This window comes from Fulmarus glacialis, unplaced genomic scaffold, assembly GCF_000690835.1.
Source record: "Fulmarus glacialis isolate BGI_N327 unplaced genomic scaffold, ASM69083v1 scaffold12277, whole genome shotgun sequence".
Classification (NCBI taxonomy): Eukaryota; Metazoa; Chordata; class Aves; order Procellariiformes; family Procellariidae; genus Fulmarus; species Fulmarus glacialis.
In genome coordinates, this window is record NW_009222661.1 from 19,383 (window position 1) to 40,111 (window position 20,729).

At 34.5% G+C, this 20,729-nt stretch overlaps 1 protein-coding gene across 1 annotated transcript; it reads right to left on the reverse strand.

Moving 5' to 3' along the window:
• Positions 1–460: 460 nt before the first annotated feature.
• On the reverse strand, positions 461–20,313 carry ECM2 (extracellular matrix protein 2, female organ and adipocyte specific). Its single transcript, XM_009581535.1, has 11 exons — positions 20,280–20,313; positions 19,461–19,540; positions 15,705–16,024; positions 10,466–10,654; positions 8,639–9,121; positions 8,202–8,317; positions 6,412–6,547; positions 4,937–5,094; positions 2,923–3,062; positions 1,455–1,781; positions 461–668 (listed from the first exon to the last, which is right to left on the reverse strand). The coding sequence occupies exons 3-11, from the start codon at positions 15,997–15,999 to the stop codon at positions 461–463; spliced, it is 2,052 nt and encodes a 683-aa protein (XP_009579830.1). The 5' UTR covers positions 16,000–16,024; positions 19,461–19,540; positions 20,280–20,313.
• Positions 20,314–20,729: the final 416 nt, after the last annotated feature.

Consider the following 20,729-nt stretch of genomic DNA (forward strand, 5'->3'; position numbering starts at 1 on the left):
TAAGAAATTTGATTCTTGCACTGCTAGAATGTTCATAGCTCAAGGACTTTTATTTGTATTATTTTTAAAGCTGATGGTACCATTTAAAATGTTTTAAATTCAGCTAATCAAATAAGACCGGACCAAGTTGAGGGTTTAGTTATATTCTTCTTTTCTAAAATCTGATCTTGCGGAGGGTGTATCTGGGGACACAGTTTGATCTATTGAGTTTAAGTAAAATTTCTGTCAATAGAAATAAAAATTTATGACATAATCTTGAGCTTCTGTTTTTACATTTAATGTTTTTATAATGAAACGTTATTAAGAAATACACTACTACCTTACTTCAGTATATAATATACTGTATCATATTTATAGTAGTAAGAAGGGTTTAAATGAGAAATAAGCAGACCTGTTAGTAGCAGAGAATAAATAAAGCTGTGTTTTTAGAGACAGGGGTTGCAATGCAGAAGTTGGGTGTTCATTTGGTCTTCTGTGGTTTAAGAACAACACTGCAATAGGATCTTATGCATGAAAATGCATGTGGTGATAGCTGTCTTGTATTGATATAGTTGTTTTCAAGATGAACATGTTCCAAACGTGACTCTTCATTCTCCTCCTCTTCGCTGTTGTCATGAACATCATCATCATTGATATGAGTCCTGCAGATGCGTTCTGGAGGGACCGTCCTGTGACATTGTGGGAGGAATTGTAGTTTAATTATTCAAGATAACTCATAACTTCATGATTTATTTATTTATTTTCAAACTTTATGCTGTTATTTAGAGATTTGAAAATGTTAACTTAAGCAGTATATTAAATTTTCTCACTAATATATTTATTGAGGACTTTCACAAGTAATTCTTTTTAAAATTCTCTTCTTGCATTGTTTTCTCATTTATATCATATGCTTAGTTTTCCTGAGGAAAGTATTGCCATGTATTGCTGAATGAAAACTTTCTGTATAACACACGTAAGATCCTCTGTCTATCGTTCCTTTGCTTTGTGAACAGTATAGAGGAACTAGAGGCCATGCCTAACTTCACCACTGGGGCTGGCTGAAACCTTCTGAAAGGCCACATTCAGTGGTCATCAGCAGCTGATGACTCCTTCCAGTTATTTTATAACTGGTTTGGGCTCTGCTCCAAGAGCAGAAAAAGCTGGTACTTAGCTGTGCCTATCAGATTGTAGCTGCCCCGGCGGACATGTGGCCCAAGCAGTATTACAGATTAGTTTCCTGGAGAGAACTGGTGCTCAGCATCTTTGTGAGCATTTTCAAGAACTATGAGAAAGTGCGAAATCTCACTTTTCTCTTATCCTATGCAGAAATACTGCAGTAGAAAACTCAGGATTTAGCTCCTTCTTCAGAATTTTTAAAGAAAATATTTACTTAAAAGTAAAAAGTTCTTAAAACAAAGCATGTCTTGTGACATTTATTTTAATGCCATTAATGTAAAAAAGATCTTGGAAATTACCTTATTTTATTATTGTTCAGTCTTAGAAAACGTAATTTTCTCATTTCATCAATTCCAAACGGTACAGACTTTAATTCATTGTGATCCAAAAATAACTCTCTTAGAGAGTGATACGCTCCAAAAAATGATACTGGATCTATTCCATCGTCAGTAAGTTTGTTAAAGGACAAGTAGAGATATTCCAGCCCTGGCTTCATGTGACCAAAGACATATCCTGGAATTCTTTCAATCTGATTTCCTATAAGTATCAGATGTAGTAAAGATTTTGGCAGATAGGAGGGAACATGATATAACTTATTATAAGAGAGATCAATTGATTCCAAGTTCCTGCATTAAAGGAGAAAAATAAAATGGGATGAAAACATTATAGCATACTGCATTGTTAATGCTACGTTCTGTACAAAATGGTGCTTAACAGGATTACAAGGAAACTAAATTTCAAAGGGAAATCTGTTTCTGTTGATGGAACAGAATGCATTTTATGGAACATGGTCATGCATAATTACTTTGGGAATAGAAAGAATTGAAGTCATTAATTATCAATCAAGCCCAATGATTCAGTTGATGGGAAGAAATCTACAGTTATGAGTACAGAGATAAGGTTGAATAGGGGAAACCTAAGGGACTAATTTGTGATTGATAAGCACTGCAGAATTGCAATAGTGAGTTACATTGGAAAACACATAATAAACTTGGGACTTCAGTGGTTATCCCATTGACATGGATTTTTAAATTTTATTCTAAAGCCCATTTGAAATTGATTTTTTTTTTTTGTGAATGGGTCCTTTAGGATCATTCTGATGTGCTTCCCTTCCAGAGATGAGAGAAGCTGTTAGTAATAGTGTGGTTGTTTTCAGATTAAGCAGTTTACAAATCCAGAAATCAACTGATAAGACTGCAGCTGATAGGTTGTGGCAAGGTACCCTACGTAGCTTAGCAAATCATTTACCAGAAGAATCAAAAGCAGTTTCGTCTTATGCTTCTTTCATTCTCATTGCTTGCTCTGCGTATGTTCTACTCCTACACAATGCGGCTGCACAGTGTTCCCTTCATCTTATTTACTTCTATAATTTTTAATCTGATGGGAAATAAGGCTAGGACAATATTCAATTATTTTAAATTACCTGTGAGGTAATGATATATTAGTACCAAATTATTGTATAATTTTATGGAGAATTATTGATAATTAATGTTCATTTTTTGATTGGATGGTCAAAAAATATTTAGACTTTTACGTATAGAATTGAGGTATAAGATCTTTTTGTTTTAAAGCTGATTCTGAATACTTCCTAGATTATACAATTTAAGCAAAGGAAATTAAGACAAATTAGCAAAGGAAAACAAGCAAATCAAAAGATTACTTTTAACTTGAAATTGTAGTTATGAAGTGCAAATATTTATTTCATTATCTGACTCACTAATAACAGAGAAAAATAAAATAATTACATTTTAAATAATTCATACTTACTCTTGGTTTATCCAAGCCAAAGGTGCTATTCTGTGCTCTTCTAATTTGTTATGCTTTAGCACAATGACATTTATGTGTCTTGTATGGTTAAAGCAAATTTCTGACACTTCTTCAATTTGATTATTTTCAAGGTATAACTCCTGTAAGTGCATTTGGAAAGAAAATTTGTGAAAGCAAAATACGCTGTTCTTTCCCATTGCAAATTCAAAATGTAGCTATTACCTGTCCTCCATATTACCTGATATATCTATTAATTTCTGAATCAGTCAGTTGTAGCTGTAGTGTGACTTTCAGAAACACAATTTTTCAAAGCAATTGTTTTGTTTTCTCATTTGTGAGAATACAGATTGCTTTGAAAGATCAAATAGAAAAACAGTTGTATCTTTTGTCTTGCTTGAAGTTGTACAGTGTAAGAGTATATAATGTGAGAGTGATGAGATTGACAAGAAGTTGATAATTTTTTTTTTTTGTCTTGGAAAGCTATTAGTGAGAAAATTATTAAGAGTCTTGCTTTCTTAATATTTTTGCTGGGCACTTGTGAGCTTTGAAACAAATTTGTAGGAATATAAAATGTTGATGTTTTACAAAACTTAATGTGAGTCTGCAATGTATCAAACCTGCATGTTTTACACAGATTAAGTTCCTGATAATGGCTTGTAATGTAGGATAAATATGACATGAAATAAAAATGGAGCAATGACTAACATTTATGTAGGACCTGAAATAGAATTTAAGGCCTCTAGAGGAAGGCTTTGGGAAAAGAGAAAAGCAACTTTGTAACCTGAAAAACGTTGTTTGTGAATTTATGAAGTGTTGGTTTAAAATTAAATGTTCCCAAAGCATATGAAGTGTAGAAAAACTTGCCAGGTGTTCACTGTTTCATCAAGGAAGAATGAAGTGAAAAAAAGAAAAAAGTAACATATGAGTGAATGGATAGTGGAGAACGTTAGGCTGAAGTAAAGTTGCAGGCAGTAGCTGCAGAAGAAGCTAATGTTGTAGAAAAGATATTATTCATTTTGCTAGACTTGGTTTTCCTTTTTTTTTTTTTTCGCCCCCCTCTCATTTCAGATTATGGAAGATCCCAAGGATAAAAGGAAATAAATACGAGGACACGGAAATGAGAAAGACCAAAAGGAAGGATAGAATCAAGAGAGATGATGAAATTAATAGGTAGCAAGGATTATCTTTGAAGTAAAGACTGAGGTAAACAGAGAATGAAACTAGACAGATTTAAAAGGGGGAAGAAAATACCTTCGAGATAGCATCCCTAAAAAATCCAAGCCATATCACTGCAACAAATCCCATTCAAATTCTGGGCAGAGGAATGGAATGGGAGACTACCAAAAGCAGAAATTTCTTGATTAAAAATCAAGGAATGAGGAAACTGTTCAGGGAAGAGAAATAAACCTCCCATTCAAACCCTGCACCACACCCCAAATGAGGCAGAATTCAGCAAAGGTTTGGAAAACCAGGGGAACTGAGACTTAAACCAGCCAAAAAAAGAAGAGGACGGTTAGATATAGGCATCTCTCTCTCTCTCTCAGACTAGACAATCTTGGTTCCTTTAGTCTTTCCGTATAAAACAGGTTTTCTACATCTTTCATTATTCTTGTTGCTGTGTTGTGAACTTTACTCTGTGTGGTAACTCAAAGTTCACAATGTTTTTGCACTAAGACGTTATCTGTATTAGGAGTGTTATGTGAGTGGTGTGTAACTGAACAGGCAGAAGTTGCAGGCTATGCTATTTGGTGAGACAGTACTAGATAAATTCAGATACCTTAAAAGATACCTTTTGGGATGGAGGTGGTATAAGTAACTTTCTAGAAATAATGATTTAGGAATAAAAATCATTAGTATATCTAGAAACAAATTTATAAAATTTAAATTTATCTCTACCTGATGATAGTAAGGCAGTAAGTAGGGAAAAAAAAAGAAGAAAATGTCTGGAAAAATGAAGCTTTCTTGGTTTGTTTTTTTTTTTCTTTTTGGTTGTTTTGTTTTGTTTTGTTTTTACCTCAAGAGTGGTGGGAAGACCTTGTGGGATAATTCTAAATTTATTTCTTCCCAGTCGCAAATAAGAGAGACTTTTCAAAGGATAAAAGGCCAAAGGACTGACATTCGCTTCACTAAGTTTATTTCCTTCTAATTCCAGGGTGACCAAGTTCTTTAAATCTGGGGAGAAAAAGTTGGAATTTCTGTTAGTTAATGCCATCTCATATCTTGTTAAAATGCATGTTTAAAATTTAACCATCTTAAACATTACTCAGATCAGTTCACAGCGGTGAAGAAATATAGCGAAAGAATATTCATTTATTATCTCATAATCATAGAATTATATTGTTTATTAGTTTGTAGAACTTTAGAGATTGACTAGAGCTTTATTTATAGCTTTCTCTCCCACTTACAATGGAAAAGGCGGCAGCTGTAAGACTTGTGGATAGTGCTACCATTTAGGTCTTATTACTTCATGGTTATGTGCAGATGATGTTTGGAATACTATGTGGGTGCTGACCTTTGAGCAGTTGCCCAATGATCTCCATGGGTCTCCAGTCACTTACATGATAATGGGTATGGTACTCTTTCTTTGGGCTCATATCTTCCCCTCCCTGCTTTACTCCTTTCAACCACCTGCTGCACTGTGTTGAGAACCCTTCACAGATTATACTGTTCCTCGTCCTCAGCCATCCAAATGCAGGTCACAGAAGAAACCAGTGTTGATCAATATATGTAAGCAGAAAATACTGTTTCATAATAATAAGTTCCTCATTTGCAAATAATCCAAATAACTTCTTTTTTACAGAAGCTTTGTATAGCTCCTCCTAACAGTGCAGTTTGATGATTTTAAACTAAAAGGCTCTTGCAGCCGTTGGCCTAAGTTTTCTTTGTCTTAGCTCAAGCATTTATATTGCTCCATAGTGAACTGTATCACTAACTGATCCGGTTTAAATGGGGACCCTTTTGGCAGAAGAGTAAAGGGAGCAAAAAAGTCAGTCAAATTATGACATGGATGGTACCCTTTCTTTTTTTCTTTTTTTCTTTTTTTTTTTTTTTTTAATCAGCCCGCATTTAGCTTAGCTTAAAATCATCATGGTTAACTCTAATTATATTCTGCCTTATATTTCATGCACATCAAATTCTGTTCACTTTCATGCAATTTTAAAAATAATTAATATAGTTTCACCACACATAAAGCGATCAGGTTATGGGTCAGGACAGTAGGTATCTTCAACATACTTCAAAACCATCTCTACTTAGTAACCTTAAATATAAGCTTCTTTCAGAGAGTAGCAGTTGCATAAGAAGGGAAAAAGTAATTTTTAAAAACTCCGTCATGCAAATCTTTCAGCTTCTGCTGCCTTTTGAAAACATGGCACTTAAAAGCAGCAATTATTTTTCTGGTTATATCAAACCAGATGCATTTGGTTGAACATTCTGCTTTTCAAATTTATTTTAATCTTTTCATGTGATTGATGTTAGTTTTCTAAATACCTTGTAAGCCATCTTCATCAATGGCATGAAGGTGGTTGTCATTTATTTTTATTTCTTCCAAAGTTGATGGCAATTCAGAGGGAATATGTACCAGCATATTTCCATCCAAATACAAACGTTTTAGCTTTTTCAGGATCTTAATCATAGGGATGAAGAAGAGAACTTAGATTATCAAGGTGTAAAATATATGGTTAAACATACAGTGTAATTATAGTTAGCATTTTCTTAAACACACTTTTTGAAGATTTTCAGCAGCAGTGCACTAGTATCCAGTGTTTTGAATAAAAAAATGTTTTTTTCCTATCAGTCTAATTAATTGGTTTCTTTATGCTAAATATTAACAAAGTTGCCAGTTAATGTGATGTGTAACCAGAAGAGCTTGATTGAGCACATCAACTTTCCACATGGCCATCCTGCAGCTATCCAGCCATACCAATTTGTATTACTGCTATTGTCTTTGAGTCATGTACCTATTACCTTACTACACTACTGCAGTATTTAGGAGTTCAAAGCACATAATTTATAGATTATGCATTTATACTCTTCATTTGAGCAAATTAATGGTTTTCTGTAGGTCAGCAAATTTACTTTGCTCAAGCATAACGACAGCTTCAGTGACCTAGGATTTTTATTACTTCAGTCAGCTTTAAAAATTGGTATGAAAAATTGTCGTAGCTTAATTTTGATAAATGCACATTAGTCATCATGCAGTAGTAAGCATTTTTTAAAAAGGTGGAGTTGTTTTAGCAGTGGATCCACTGAAGCCTGCTTTCCTCCAGTTTTGTCTTAACTGCCTGGTTTAGCCTCACTAAAATTTATTTCATGATTGAGACACCTTCCTGGTCTGTCTTTTCCATCCACTTTGATTTCATAGGAGTTGTAGGAACGGAAGTCCTTTGAAATCAGCCAAAACTGTTCATGTTATATGGAGGGAGGTATACAGAGAGTCCTACAAGAAGACCGATTGCATACGGCAGGAAACAAAATTAAAAACATAACTGTGATAATTCAATTTGTTGTTCATATGCTTTTTGTATTCATCTTGCCTGAAAAAGCAAGGTCTTGATGCCTTACTTCCACACTTGAATTACTACCTGTACGTACTTGTTTGCATGAGAAATTATTATGGGACTTTCTGTCTTCAAGTGAGGAATATGTAGATGCACTTGAATAGCCTGTTACCATGTAAATTCCCCTTGCAAGAAAAAGACTGACTATAGAAAGTTTCTTGGACTATTTTATGAGAAAGCTGTTCTTTTAGGAAGCAGCCATGCTTGAAAGTTTCTCATTAAAGACAGTCAACAATAAGCATTACAGCTGATTACATGAACTCCTATTGAGTGGATTTTTATAGCAAGACCTGGCATAGGCTGATCTTTTTGGGAATCTAAGAGCATAAGCTTTACAGAGCTGATGTAGTGAGAAAGATGATACATAAATTTAAAAATATTGAGCCTGAGTATCCCACGTACGGTTAATGGAATATGAGCCCTTCAATTCTGAAATCTCTCAACTGCAACTGATAAAATATGAGAAAATTGTCTCTCTCCTATTGTTTAACATTTAATACTTGGTGAATGTAATTCAAAAATCTCTACAGATATTCCTGATTATGACGAGAGATTTCCTGAAATAGCCAGGTTTAACTGTATTGTTACAGTTACATGGTTAATGCAATGGTTAGTCGTACTAGGTGCAAACTGTTTTAGATCCATAGACTGAAAAGCAGGAAAAGCTTTCCTTTAAGCAATAATTAGTCATAGGATAGTAGAAAAGTTAGGCTTTCTTACTTTGAATGCTTGTAGACCTATGCCAGGAGAGGTAATACTATTTTTACTCAGATCAATCCATTCCAAATTAGGTATCCCATTGAATGCTTCATCTGAGATAGTAGTGATACTATTTCCTAGGACAGAATTCAAGAAGATAGTTTGAGTTATGAACTACAGCATGCATCTGAGTTGTGTAGTATTGTACATGAAAAATATATTATGAAAATAGTTGTATTATGTACCATAATTGTGTGGATATATTCATATTAGTATTTAAACACTTGTAAGCCAATCTAACATTTTTAATTTATTGTTTTAGAGGCTTAGCTGTAAAATTCATTCTAATACATTTCCATGATAAGGAACAACAAAGTATTAACACTACTGTTGACTGCATTTGAGAATGGATAATGTTACTCATGAGGAAAATCGTGCAGAGTAGACCCATTATTTACCTGTAAGGTCTAGACTTTTTAGATCTGGATCTGAGATTGGTGGTATTTGTGTAAGTTTGGCGTTAATGCAGCTTACTGTGGTGTCTGAGGTGGAACATCCAGGTGGTAAAGGAGGAGCTTCTATGGGTGGAACAGGAATTGGGAAATGAGATGGAATTCTGAAAGTACCATCATCTTCATCACTTTCATATTGTATTTCTTCTTCTGCAGCTCCCTTTCTTGTGATAGGCTTCTTTTCTCTGTGATGGGCTTTATACTTCTGTCGATTTTTTTTGCCTTTCCTTTTTCTTTTCTTTTCATCCCTTTTACGACCCTCTTTCTCTTTAAACTCTACCACTTCTGTTCTAAGCAGTTCATCTTTTTCAGTTTGAGTATGTGCTGATGACAATACATTGGCATTGTCAAGGTCATTGGGTTCTGGAGAATCACCAGACAGCTCACTTATGTCATCCAGTGAAATAATACTTGAATCCAAGGAGGAGGCTAATCAGAGGCAATGAGAACAAAAAAAAAAAGTTGTCTGATACAAGGATATGAAACTGAAGTTTTAGTAAACATTGTTCCCTTCATATAATAAAAATACGGTAACTATAGAAGAATAGTGTTCCCCTTAGAATATGATTTGAAAGAATGAAAATATGGTCTTATATTACTGCTTGACAGAAGAGACATACTTTGACTGAGAAATGATTAAACCAACCATACAGAACATTTTGTAGACAGGTATGATTCATTACAACTCCAGAAAAAAGGGGAAAAAATTAATATAGCCTTCGTTATCTTCCTTATTGAACTAATATATTAATTAGGTTTTTTGTTGATGGAGGTATCTAAAGAGGAAAAATAATGTGTCTGGGAGTGGGAGGAAGGTAATTTGAATAAAATTCACGAAGGTTAAGATTTGTTCTCCAGTGCAAGTGACTGTCAGATGTAGCGATGGCTGCAGGTGGGGAGCTCACCAGGAAACCAAAATGCAGTTTTTACTTGCATAACAGGGCAATTTAAATAAAAGGAGTTTAATTGTTTCAATCAACATGACTTCTAGTTCTACAGTTAATTTCTATCATGCCTCTACTCAGTGCATTTCCGTGTATCACATATGCGCACACACACAAGGCTAAATAATATTTTTATGGTAAGAGGAGGTTAAGTTCGATACTTTGCAGACTTAGGGTATTGGGAGTGGGGGAAGGAAATCACATTTCATCTTTAACTCCTTCATTTCTTTTCTTTTTAAAGATACTGAGTTTGTTTAAATTTTTATGAAGAAGCAGTAAGATTTTAGTTCTGTTGTTCCTCTTGTGATTTGACTTTCTTCTCTTGATTTGTATCAAATAGCTGCATGTTTTTACACCCCTAACAAAGATTTACCAGTCTGTAAACTGTATGATGTTTATTATGTATGTCTAATACATTAATAATGGCTAATAGTTATTGATTGATCCTTTGTAAATGGAAGTGGGATATTAAATGTAACCAGATGTTCTTTCTTCGTACATTTACCAAAATTTTGTAAAGGTAGGAGGGAAGAAGCAGAAAGGGGAAAATAAAAAAAAAAATATAATTATCTTTACTATTGCATACTTAACATCTTCTTTCCTTTAAATATCATATCAAACTCATCTGACAGCCAGTGTACTCTAAGAAACAGAAGTCAACTTGAGTAGAAATTATGAAGACCTGCTCTTATCATATAATTCAGGACTTGTTTTCTCTATAAAAGGATAATGTGTACCTTGTAATCATTGATATCATTAAATGTAGCGTTTATGTTAGGTTTTGCATGAAGTAGTTTTAAAATAGTAAAAATATTATGGTGTACTGTACCAGTATCAGAACAAACTGGGCAGCATTCTCCTGCAGGTATAATAGTTTTGGGACATTTCAGAGGGTGGCACATAGTTGTATCACATATCACTTCTCCTTTTGAACAGAGACAGGTAACGCAGGGCTTGGGAGACCAGACAGCTTTATCATACATAATCATGCCATTAGCTGTGCAATGCCCCTTCTTTCCTAAGAAAAGAAAACAGAGAATTGGAGTTAAATAGCTTAAACTGAAATAAAACCAACAGTGTTTATTAAAACTTTGGAAAGAAGCTCTACTAGTTTGTTCTCATTTTGAAAATATGTAAAATACACCCTATTCTAAGTATCCTATCCTTATTCCTTATTTTTCACAGCTGTATTTTCTTCAGCTTATTAGTAGTCTGCAATCCCTGTTCGGTTCTTGGCCTCCCAGTTGTGAAGGCAATCAAGGGGGAGGCACACAATTAATGTGTATGTAGCTGTTACCTGCTTACAGCTTCACAGTGAAAACCGAGTGCAGGTTCTCGGTCCCTCTAATTGTCTGCTCCCTCTATTTCAGGCAGTCATCATAATAGTTCATTTCCCCCTCTTCCTAACCAGCTGATGAGGACCCTTACCAGCTTTGTCTTCTGGAAAAGTTCAGACATATTCCTAAAATGGGAAAATTAAATCTAGATGGTGAGTTTCTGAGGGTCTTTTGCATGGCAGCTCTTCTTTCCTCTCCATCCTTAGAAATGGAAACCAGAAATCACAGATCTCAATGAAAGCTATGCATAGATACAGTTGAGAAAGAAGCAAAAGTTTTCTTCATCACAATGGAATTAAAATAAATCATGTAGAACTTGAGAATATTTTTTTCTGGACCCCCTTCTGTTTCTCTCTTGTGCACTGGACATCTTTTCTAATATCTTGCACATTAAATGAGAAAGTTTTGTTAAGGCTCTGTGGAACCGGGAGGGTAACAATATTCACTTTATAGTGACTGTTCATAGGTGTAATGGAAGTAAATTCCATCTGTAATGACTGGTAGGATGGCAAATGTCTCCTCTTCCCTGTAAAATGCTTTACCTGAAAAAAACCCTTTGCTAGGAAAGTAGCAAGCTTGAACTACTTGTGCTAATAAATACTTTGTCTCCAAAGTTTCTGGACATGAATCTACAAAAAAAAAGAGATTTCCCCAGGGTACCAGTCGAAGTTTTCAGAAAGAAATGTAGAAGGGGTTTATTTTGTAACCTATACTCAGATATTCAGTAGGCAAGTTGTTTGGAAAGCGTAAAGACTTGTGGAGGAAACTGTTCCAAGTCTCTCTTTCCTTCCAGTGATGGAGTCTACCTCAGCAAAAGTTTCCCTGGGCAGTTCTCATCCAGCCTCCAAGATAAACATTGCACTTCAGCATGATGCTTTTTTTTTTCTTTTGAGAGAAGGAAAGCCAAGGTTGACATTCTTCATCCCATGCAAATATTTTCCTATTTTTGAGCATACCTCTGAATCTGGTGAGAATCTGTACTCCCTACACACCTTCCTTTTCCTCTTTATAATTAATGGAAGAGTGCATTGCTGAAGTGTTTGTTTCAAGCTGAAAACCCATTTCTAAGTTACTTTGTACTTTCCTGCGTATAAATAAAAAAAAACTTTTCCTCTTTTCCTATTTGGTTTGACTTTCTCCTTCAGATGAAGATTGTCTAATACAGTGGAAAAATCTTATCTCAACTGAATTTACATGCAAGAGACTTTAATTTGTGATAGACAAATTGTCTTTGGAAGGATTGTTTGCAGGGTTTGTTTTCCCACACTTGCCCTGGTCCATGCTTGGTTGTTCAGTTTTAAAGCGAAGAGTATTCAGGATAGTCTCTAAATATCCTGACAAGACTATTGTAATTATTTGGTTTGAAATCTCTCCGGAATTAATATTTGACTCAAAATCAGGCATGTTGCAAAGTCCTTCAAGGCAGTCCTGCTTTCAGCTTCATAACAAAGGTATTCCTTTGCCCTTCTATGTCAAGACCATTGGATACGAACCTGTTTTCTAGAATAAAAATTATCAGAATCATCCTGTTCGGATGCTCCTCTATGTTCCTTATGTTTTAAAAAATGCTCTTTTGATTTAAGTTACTCTCAGGTTGGAAAGGGGGAGAAATTAATTTTTTGAACAGTTGCATCTTGTTTTTTCAAAGACCCAGGATATGTATGCATCATTTCAGCCACATAGAGTTGTGCTCTAATCAACTCAAGTCATGCTAACTGAAGGAGGAGATGAGTTAGCCCATGCCAAGTGTTAGTTGGCTGTAAGTCCCTTGTCATTCTACCCAGGTATCTGTAATCCAGCTGTTTGCTGGATCCTGACTGCTGGTTTTTATGTGCTTGCCAGGAAGCCACAATATTTCTTTTAAATAATCTCCAAAGGAAACACAAAAAGAACACTACACTTTCTCATGTTAAACAATAAAATGTCAGCTGTTCCAGAGGAACATTTCTGGCTTGAGATGGAAATTCTTCTGTGCTTCCTTAAATTCTTTATTTTGTTTTAGCTACTAGACTGTATCTGAAGTTGGTGCAAATCTTGTCTGAATAAGCATAAAGATATGGGTTATCAGGCCTTGGCCTCTGCAGACTTCTTTAACAAATTGTCTTGTTTTCTGTGTACATGAGAGTTACTTAACAAGACAGGACAAGTGTGCGTGCTCAAAGGCGAAGAGGTACCCTTTTATTGCGTTGCAGAACTGCTATTTGGTGCTCTTTTGGAATTCACATAACCCCTATGAGACAGAGCAAAGACTGCGTTGAGATGCTCCTTAAACTTCCTACCCACTGAATAACTTCAGTATGGTGGTACGAGCAGGGAGAAGTGAGGTTTACGAAATGTTAGAAATAGTGCAGCAGTGTACATCCCATTCTGCACTGCTTAATGGGCAGACTGTAGTCTGTAAAGGACAAACAACTGCAAATTATCTTATGTTGCGGTGAACTGTTTGATTTAATTTAAATGGTTCACGTGATTTTTGTATGGAGGAAGGAAATATGTCTGGTTACTGTTAAACCTCTATTTAACTGTTAATTTTCATCCTGCATATGATATCTATAAATCATTTTTTAGGCTACTAAGAGCAAAATAAGTAGCTAGGATAATGAAAATCAAGTTTTGGATTGCATTTTTTTCTGTTCTGAAGCATGATTAATAATAGTGTTCTATTATTTAATAGGCTCTGTTTTTTCCAAATCTGACATTAACTTGAAAAAATTTTGAACTTTAAAAGCTAGACTAAAAAATACCTTGTGGTTGAAGTCTTTGGCAGATGAGCACAGGACTTTTAACCTTTGGAAATATGGTGTAAATTCAGCATGAAGTTCCAAATAAAATGAGTTCAGTGGTTTTAGCTCAGCTTTTGGATGCAAGTCCAGATAGAAAGAAACAAACTGGGTGGGAGGGGGGAAGAACCATGCATTATTTCAGCATGACTGATGGTCTCTGACAGAGAGAGACTGGAATATCTTACATGAAGTGTATGCTGTTAATATGGTATTTTCCTCTGTTTGATTTTAAAAATATTTTTAAATTAAAGGTTTGACATTAGTAATATGTATTATAAGAGTAATATTGTAGTACACACTAGAAATGCTATAGTCAATAGTTTTGCTAGCTATCCCATTAAAACTCCTTACTTAAAAATATTTGACTTGAAATGGTTCAGCCTTTCTGAAAGTAAGGACTCACAACAAATAGTAATTGTTAAGAAAATGTGTCTAAAATATGTTTTGCCATTTAAATTGAGACCTATTAACCTAGTGGTCATGTCTCTTGTGTGTCACACAAAAAGGCTTAACTCCTTGCATGTAAAAATAGATTATCACCATTTCATATGGAAGAGTGGTAATTAGGGCATTCTTATTTTTTTCATAAAATTCATAAAATTGCATATGATGTTTTTACTCAGTGTGTGCTCTCTTAGTGCTGGAATGGAAGTATCTATGTCTTTATGTTTATTAGCTGTAGAGTGGACACGACCATGTATTGGTTCCTCACAACATCCCAGTGTCTTTTCTTCAACCTTTGAACCTCTTTCTATGAAAAGAAATTAAGTGATATAACATCTCAACAATTTTCAATTGGATAATAACTGGGGTTTCAAAATTGAAAAATACTGGTAGTAGAATTCAGAAATTCTTATCTTCAGAATGGATGTCTGATTTTTTAGTCTCTTGTGAATCTTAATTTCCTGGTTTGTGAGTCATAATTTCCCATTTGTGACATTGAACATAAAATCACAAGCATCCTAGGGCGAATTCTCTCTTCCTTTACTGCACTAAGGACCAAAGAGACGCTTAACAACTATCAGTTCTCAATCCCTGTCTAGTCTTGCGTTCTTTGAGGAGACTGTAGAGAGGCCTGTTACGATTACCAAGGCAGGTTTCAGTAAAGATCAATGAAATTATGCTTTTTGTTTGTTTGTTTAAGACCTCAAATCCTCTTCTATACATCTCCTTCAAAAACCATGAAATACATATTAGTGCAGCAATGTGAAAACCTCTAGATCACGGAAAGGGCAAGTTTTATATAAATCATACTACTGAACTTCTTTTAAATAAATCTGGGTTCTCGATATAGAAGGAGCATAAGAGTGATCTTGTGTTAAATGACTGGTTTTTTTCTCTCTTAGTTTTCCACCATAAGGGTCTTGTTTGTAATGTAAGTTTCATATTGCAACTATTACCATGTGTTATTAATTTATCTACAATATAAAGAATTATTGTTGAAATACTGCATGTAAACATAGTTTGAATGCTGCTTTTCAAAAATACAACAAAAAAAAAAGAACTTAAATCCATTTTAAATAACACTAGTGTTATTAGTGTTAGGGCCTCAGTGAAATGTTAACTGACTTAGAAGATATATTGAGCAAGAAATTCTTCAAAATTGCCTTCAAACTTGCTACACATTTGAAGTTATGAAAATATCCCAACAAAATTTTCATTAGTTAAGATGAAATGAGAATGCAGAAAAATTGCAAAAAATATTACTGTTACCTGGCAAAGTAGGATTCTCTGTAAGGCTTAAACACAGACAATTAAAAAGCTTCATATGCTAACCACAAAATTATTACAAAAGGCAACAAAAGTAGTTAGCAAAATGGTAATTGAGTTTTATTTCCGTATGTGTTGCAAGTAGAGCTAAAATAAAGCTTTCATGAGTTTATACGTTTCATTTGAAATCAAGAGAAAAATTGGGCCACTCTAAGTAGTGGAGGGGCTTTATTCTTACCTGGTAAGACACTGTAACTAGATTCGTGTCCACCCAAACCTATGAGAGAGTCAAATACTCCCATTACACCGTCATCAATATTAATAAGAGGTATGCTGGGTACTACAGCAACAGGAGCTGGAACCTTCATCCTTGGCTGTCTTGGGGACCTGTGCCCTGCTGAGGAGCTCCTCCTCAATCCTCTGTAGTGCATTCTTCTCCTTTGCTTCCTGAGAAGTGCACTGGTTTCATTTTGAGAAAAATCAATGCACAGAGAGACAAGCAGGAAATAATAGACTAATGATGTAGCCTGCATGTTTTTGTGTGTCTCAGAAAGTATCCTGGAATGGAAAAAAAAAAGGAAAATTAGATACCTAGAGAGCTTTTAGGATTATGTCAGTCATATAGTGCACTTTTCAAAGCAGGTGGACCAATACATGGTAGGTCAATATAACCAAGCTTCCTCTTGGAAAGAAATTGCCCAATGAGAGCGAAAGTAAGCAATTTTAGTTTTGTGGTTCTCTGCCCTTATAGGCAATAGTCAAATTCAAATAAGTGCCAGCTTTGTATTTGGGGTTGCATTTAAAGAGGTAGTTTAGATTTGCAGTGCCACCAGGCATTTGTAGTTTAGTAATTGTTACTGCTTCCAGCAAGGGAGTTCCTGAGAGCTGTAAAGTGTTTCTTCACTTTTTTGATTGCTAATATTTCTTCCAGGTTGTTGTAACTTCCGAACATGGGAATGGCAAAGTAACAGAAAAATGCCCAATTCATTTCTAATATGCTCCCCCAAATGCTTTTGGTTTGTCATTTCTGTGCAAGGTATTTTTCACCATAGATGAAAAGAGATCTTGCTTTTGCTTCTGTTTGTAGCCATCCCCTTCTTTAATACAATCTTTTTGCTTCTGCAGTAGGGGAGACCTTTTGGAAGTTTGATCACAATAGCATTATTTATGACATCCCACATCTGCTAATCTAGTGGAAGTTTTTATTAAGTGTAGGTAGTCTAAAAAGGTTGATCTGTAATGGATTGTGTTCTGCATTTACTTTCTAAGAAATTCAAAATGACTATATATCTTGAGCCTTCTTATGCTTCTGACAGAAAAATTATGTTTACTGTCACCAATAGGTGGCATTCCAAAACAGAGCAGTCAAGATTCAGGAGTATGCATAGAAAGCATATCCAGCAATGGCTATACCAGTGTGGAAATAAGGCAATGCGTGTCCAAAGTTATTAATGATTTGTCATGCTCTGTTGGCATAATTCTTTCAAAAAGGAAATGCTCTTGTCCTGTGGCCTATTTTAACTGAGACGGTAGAGTCTGAAGACACTAGTATTCTTACGACGTTGAGAATTAGTGAAGAACTTGAGACTGAGAGCACTTAGTCTTTGTGTCCAAGACAAGGCTTAGAGTATGTCCGTGGTTTTTCTCTTAAGGAAGTCTTGAGAGGATTAAAAAAATTTTTTTCTTAGTGTTCATCAGTCTGGCTTTATACGTAGTCTTTCACTTTGGAGTTAGTCTTATTATAGTTACTTATATTGTATAAATACAGGATAGTATTATTTCAGGAACTTGAACTGTGTTTTTGCCTGAATCAGATTTTTTTAAAAAGTTTGTGCATCTTGGTATTTTCTGATTTATGTAATAGGTCAAGTTTTTGGTACCAGTTGCCTAACTTTTCTTTAACATAAGGCATGTGATTGATTGCATGGTTTTCATGCTTTCCACAGCATAATTCTCATATTTTTTATTCTCATGTTTTTAAATGGGTAGTTGGCACTAAATAAGCTTAAAACAGTATGCTTTTACTTCTTTCTAATATTGTAGTTTCTGTGTTCAACTATTCTAATTTTAAAATATTACAGCTAATATAGATATATTAATTTGCAGAATTTTGTTACACTAAGCTAATGTGTTTATTTCCATGTAGAGGGAATTTAAGATCTCTCTCACACAAATCCACACAACGTCTCATGTAATAGCAGGGTTCTGAAATTAATCCAGACTTTAGAAATCAGTTATTCCAAAATGCTACATAGACTTTATACTGGCCCTTTATTTACAGAAATTACTGTTAGTTAACATATCAAATAGATGCAGAAGCTTGTACTCTGCATTGATGATGTCTGTTCTTTTTCAAAAGCTTGTTTCTTAGTACCTCAGCTTGCAGGACAAATGACCTAATGTTTTTGGTTTCTAACTTACTTGCATGGTAACGACTGGCTATAAAATTACACAGTAAACTTCTGTTCCGCAAGTTTGAATGAAACACACAAAGAGCCCTTAGGGAAAACTGAATATACAAAGAAAAGTCTTGAACATGTGTATTTATTCTGTTGAGTTAGTGACATCTTAATTATGGTCACATTTTTATGGTATACTTTATAATAACGCCATAACTTTGTAGTTACAGTGCTGCTACATTACATTTGTGCTTTTTTAACATTTAACCATTTCTTCCTGTGACCAGAGGCATATAAAAGCATGACTGAAATACTTTTCCATTCTCTATGCATGTATTTTTAAAAGTCAAGAATAATACAGGGTGAATTACATTGCATTTTCTGTACAAAGGATGTTTTGCTGTTAACTTCAATATAGAGTAAAACTCTATAGTAAATCCAATTATTTTAAAGTGAAACTTGTTTTCGTAAAATACATTATAATTACAAATTTAAAACAAACAAACAAACAGAAAACAACCCCCCAATAATATGTCTTTATAAACTAATCCTGTCCATATATGTGAGTTTATATGCTATATTTTCACACCAAGTTAACTCTTCGGTACTGAAAGCTTAATACTGCTACTTTGAACCAAATGGTGTTCCTTGCATGCAAAATACTGAGCTACGTTTCTAAGTTTCTTTCCTTGGCTTATTTAGTAAGTGGTGTCTCACATTTTAAGGCCCCAATTGTGAATGTCATACAAGAAAAAGGCCTTAAATGCATTAGGCCTTTACTGCCCATGGGTGGAATCCCCAGATTATCTGTCAGGAAGTTATAGTTAGTATAGTGCTAGCCAACTTTTAATTTGGGGAAAATTCATCCTATCCAACTTGTAAGACTTTTGTAATAAATGATTACATATCAAAATAAAATTATAGATAGCTAATATAATGAAATTATTATATCTTTGTGTTGCCAAATACTCTCAACATGACTGCGTTGCTATACCTTTTTTCATTTTAGCCATAAATGTTGAGATCATGCATAGTATGTGTAAGCATCCTTATTACCTTTACTTTTATCTTGTAATATGTTCAGTAGTTTGTAGCTTTCAAAATGTCTATCTTCAGTAAGTTCAGTATCTATCATTTTGCTATTATGGAAACAGTTAATTTTTAAAGTAGTGACCCTTTAGAAATACAAGAGTATCAGAATTTATTAAATAAACTATCTTTATCTATTCAGTCTAAATTCAAATATGTTCTAAGATGTCAAGGTTATTTCTCATGATACACAGGGGTTAAAGTGATTTACCAAGATTTTTCACATGCTCTTCTTTAAATTTATTGCATAGAAATGAGTTACATTTAGCCATACCAACAAAACTAATTGCACTTTCAGTTAGTTTAAGCTTGAAGTGCGTGGCAAACATTCATACCAAACAAAAAGCAGATCAACTGATATTGCATACTTTATCTAGAAAAGCATTTATGTTCAGTATTGCTAAATATAGCTAATATTATTTCATACATATTTGCAAAGTTAACATGTCGTTTAAGCCATTCAACACCATGCTTTAAGCAGTAATTTAAAATTTAAAACATTTTACCTTGTAATCTAACCTAACAGCAGATTCTGCTTGGTGTCATTTAGTCTCCAGTTGCAAATGAAACAAAATCACAGTGATATCTTTAAAACAAACAGAGAAACAGTAGGGATTGTTGAAACATGCTAGATGATTCCTTAGTTAAGTCTGAAATAGCTTCTTTCCCTGGGGACAAAGCGCTGTTCTGTTCTGTGTGCAGAGAATCAGCTAATACTGTTACTCGGAGAACTAAAAAGCTCACTTAAGGAAAATGAAAAGCAGCACAATATGTTCGGTCCGTAGGCTGACAAGGCACAGCTGGAAATTCTCTTTCAGTACTTACAGTTGCATAAGGAACAGGAAAATGGAGTGTTTTCAAAAGACACGAAAAATGTGTATTTTATTCAGTTCTGGTTTATGTATTTAGAAATTCAGTTTCCAGGTGGCATAATTTTAATGTAGATTTATTATTTTACAGAGATAATACATTTTGGCAAGCGTAACCTTAACATTTATTAAAATTAGAACTTTTTTCTGCAATTCATGTTTTCTTAATCCACTCCTGCCTATATAGCCTATAATCTATAAGAAGCAAACCTTTTTCTTGAAATTTTAGCATGGAAAATTTTTCATTTGTCCATTTACAGCAATGATTTCAGCGTAAGTTGTAGCTTATGCATGGAAAATAAAATGACTGAAGCGTTTTCCCTTCATTTTTTTGTAAGGCTAATTACATCCTGAAACATGATCCTGAAGCACAGTTATGCAGAAGCTGCAGTGAAGTTAGTAATCCAAATATGAGAACTGAGTGTGAGGGGAAGGGAGGGAATAATGGTACATTACCACAAGTCCTTTGTATGCCAGCAGAGCCTTTTCCTTCATCCCCAGATAACGCTTCTGCAGAGTGTCAGTGTTTGATGAGATGGTGAGTCTCTTAAGCTTCAGGAATGACAAATTTACCTGGTAGATGGAGTTGTCTGAGTTCTGACATTAGAAATTTGTTGTTTGCTTGAATTCGTACTCTGAGGAATGTTTAGACAGATAGTCACGGAATGGTATAACCATTGAGTTAACCATAATTGTTAGCCAGTATGTGGTGGAAAGAGACTGGGAAAACACATTGTCTCTTAAAATAGTCATTCAGTTTCTACTTTGCAAAGTCAGAAGAAGAAATATTAAACTTTTGTAGTTTATCTGGAGCTGTTTAAAAAGAATGGCGGTAGTTATACTTAACAAATGGAGCTAGCATCTGAAATGAGAGAGCACGGTTCAGTACCTGTGCTAAAAGCATTG

What these genes read in the sequence shown, in the direction of transcription:
- ECM2 (XM_009581535.1), bottom strand. Translation starts at nt 15,999, where the DNA reads ATGCAGGCTACATCATTAGTCTATTATTTCCTGCTTGTCTCTCTGTGC. An exon ending in CCCAGTTTGTTCTGATACTG is followed by an intron (nt 9,122 to 10,465) that starts GTACAGTACACC and finishes GCCTCTGATTAG; the next exon opens with CCTCCTCCTTGGATTCAAGT. An exon ending in GTCTTCCCACCACTCTTGAG is followed by an intron (nt 3,063 to 4,936) that starts GTAAAAACAAAA and finishes ATGCACTTACAG; the next exon opens with GAGTTATACCTTGAAAATAA.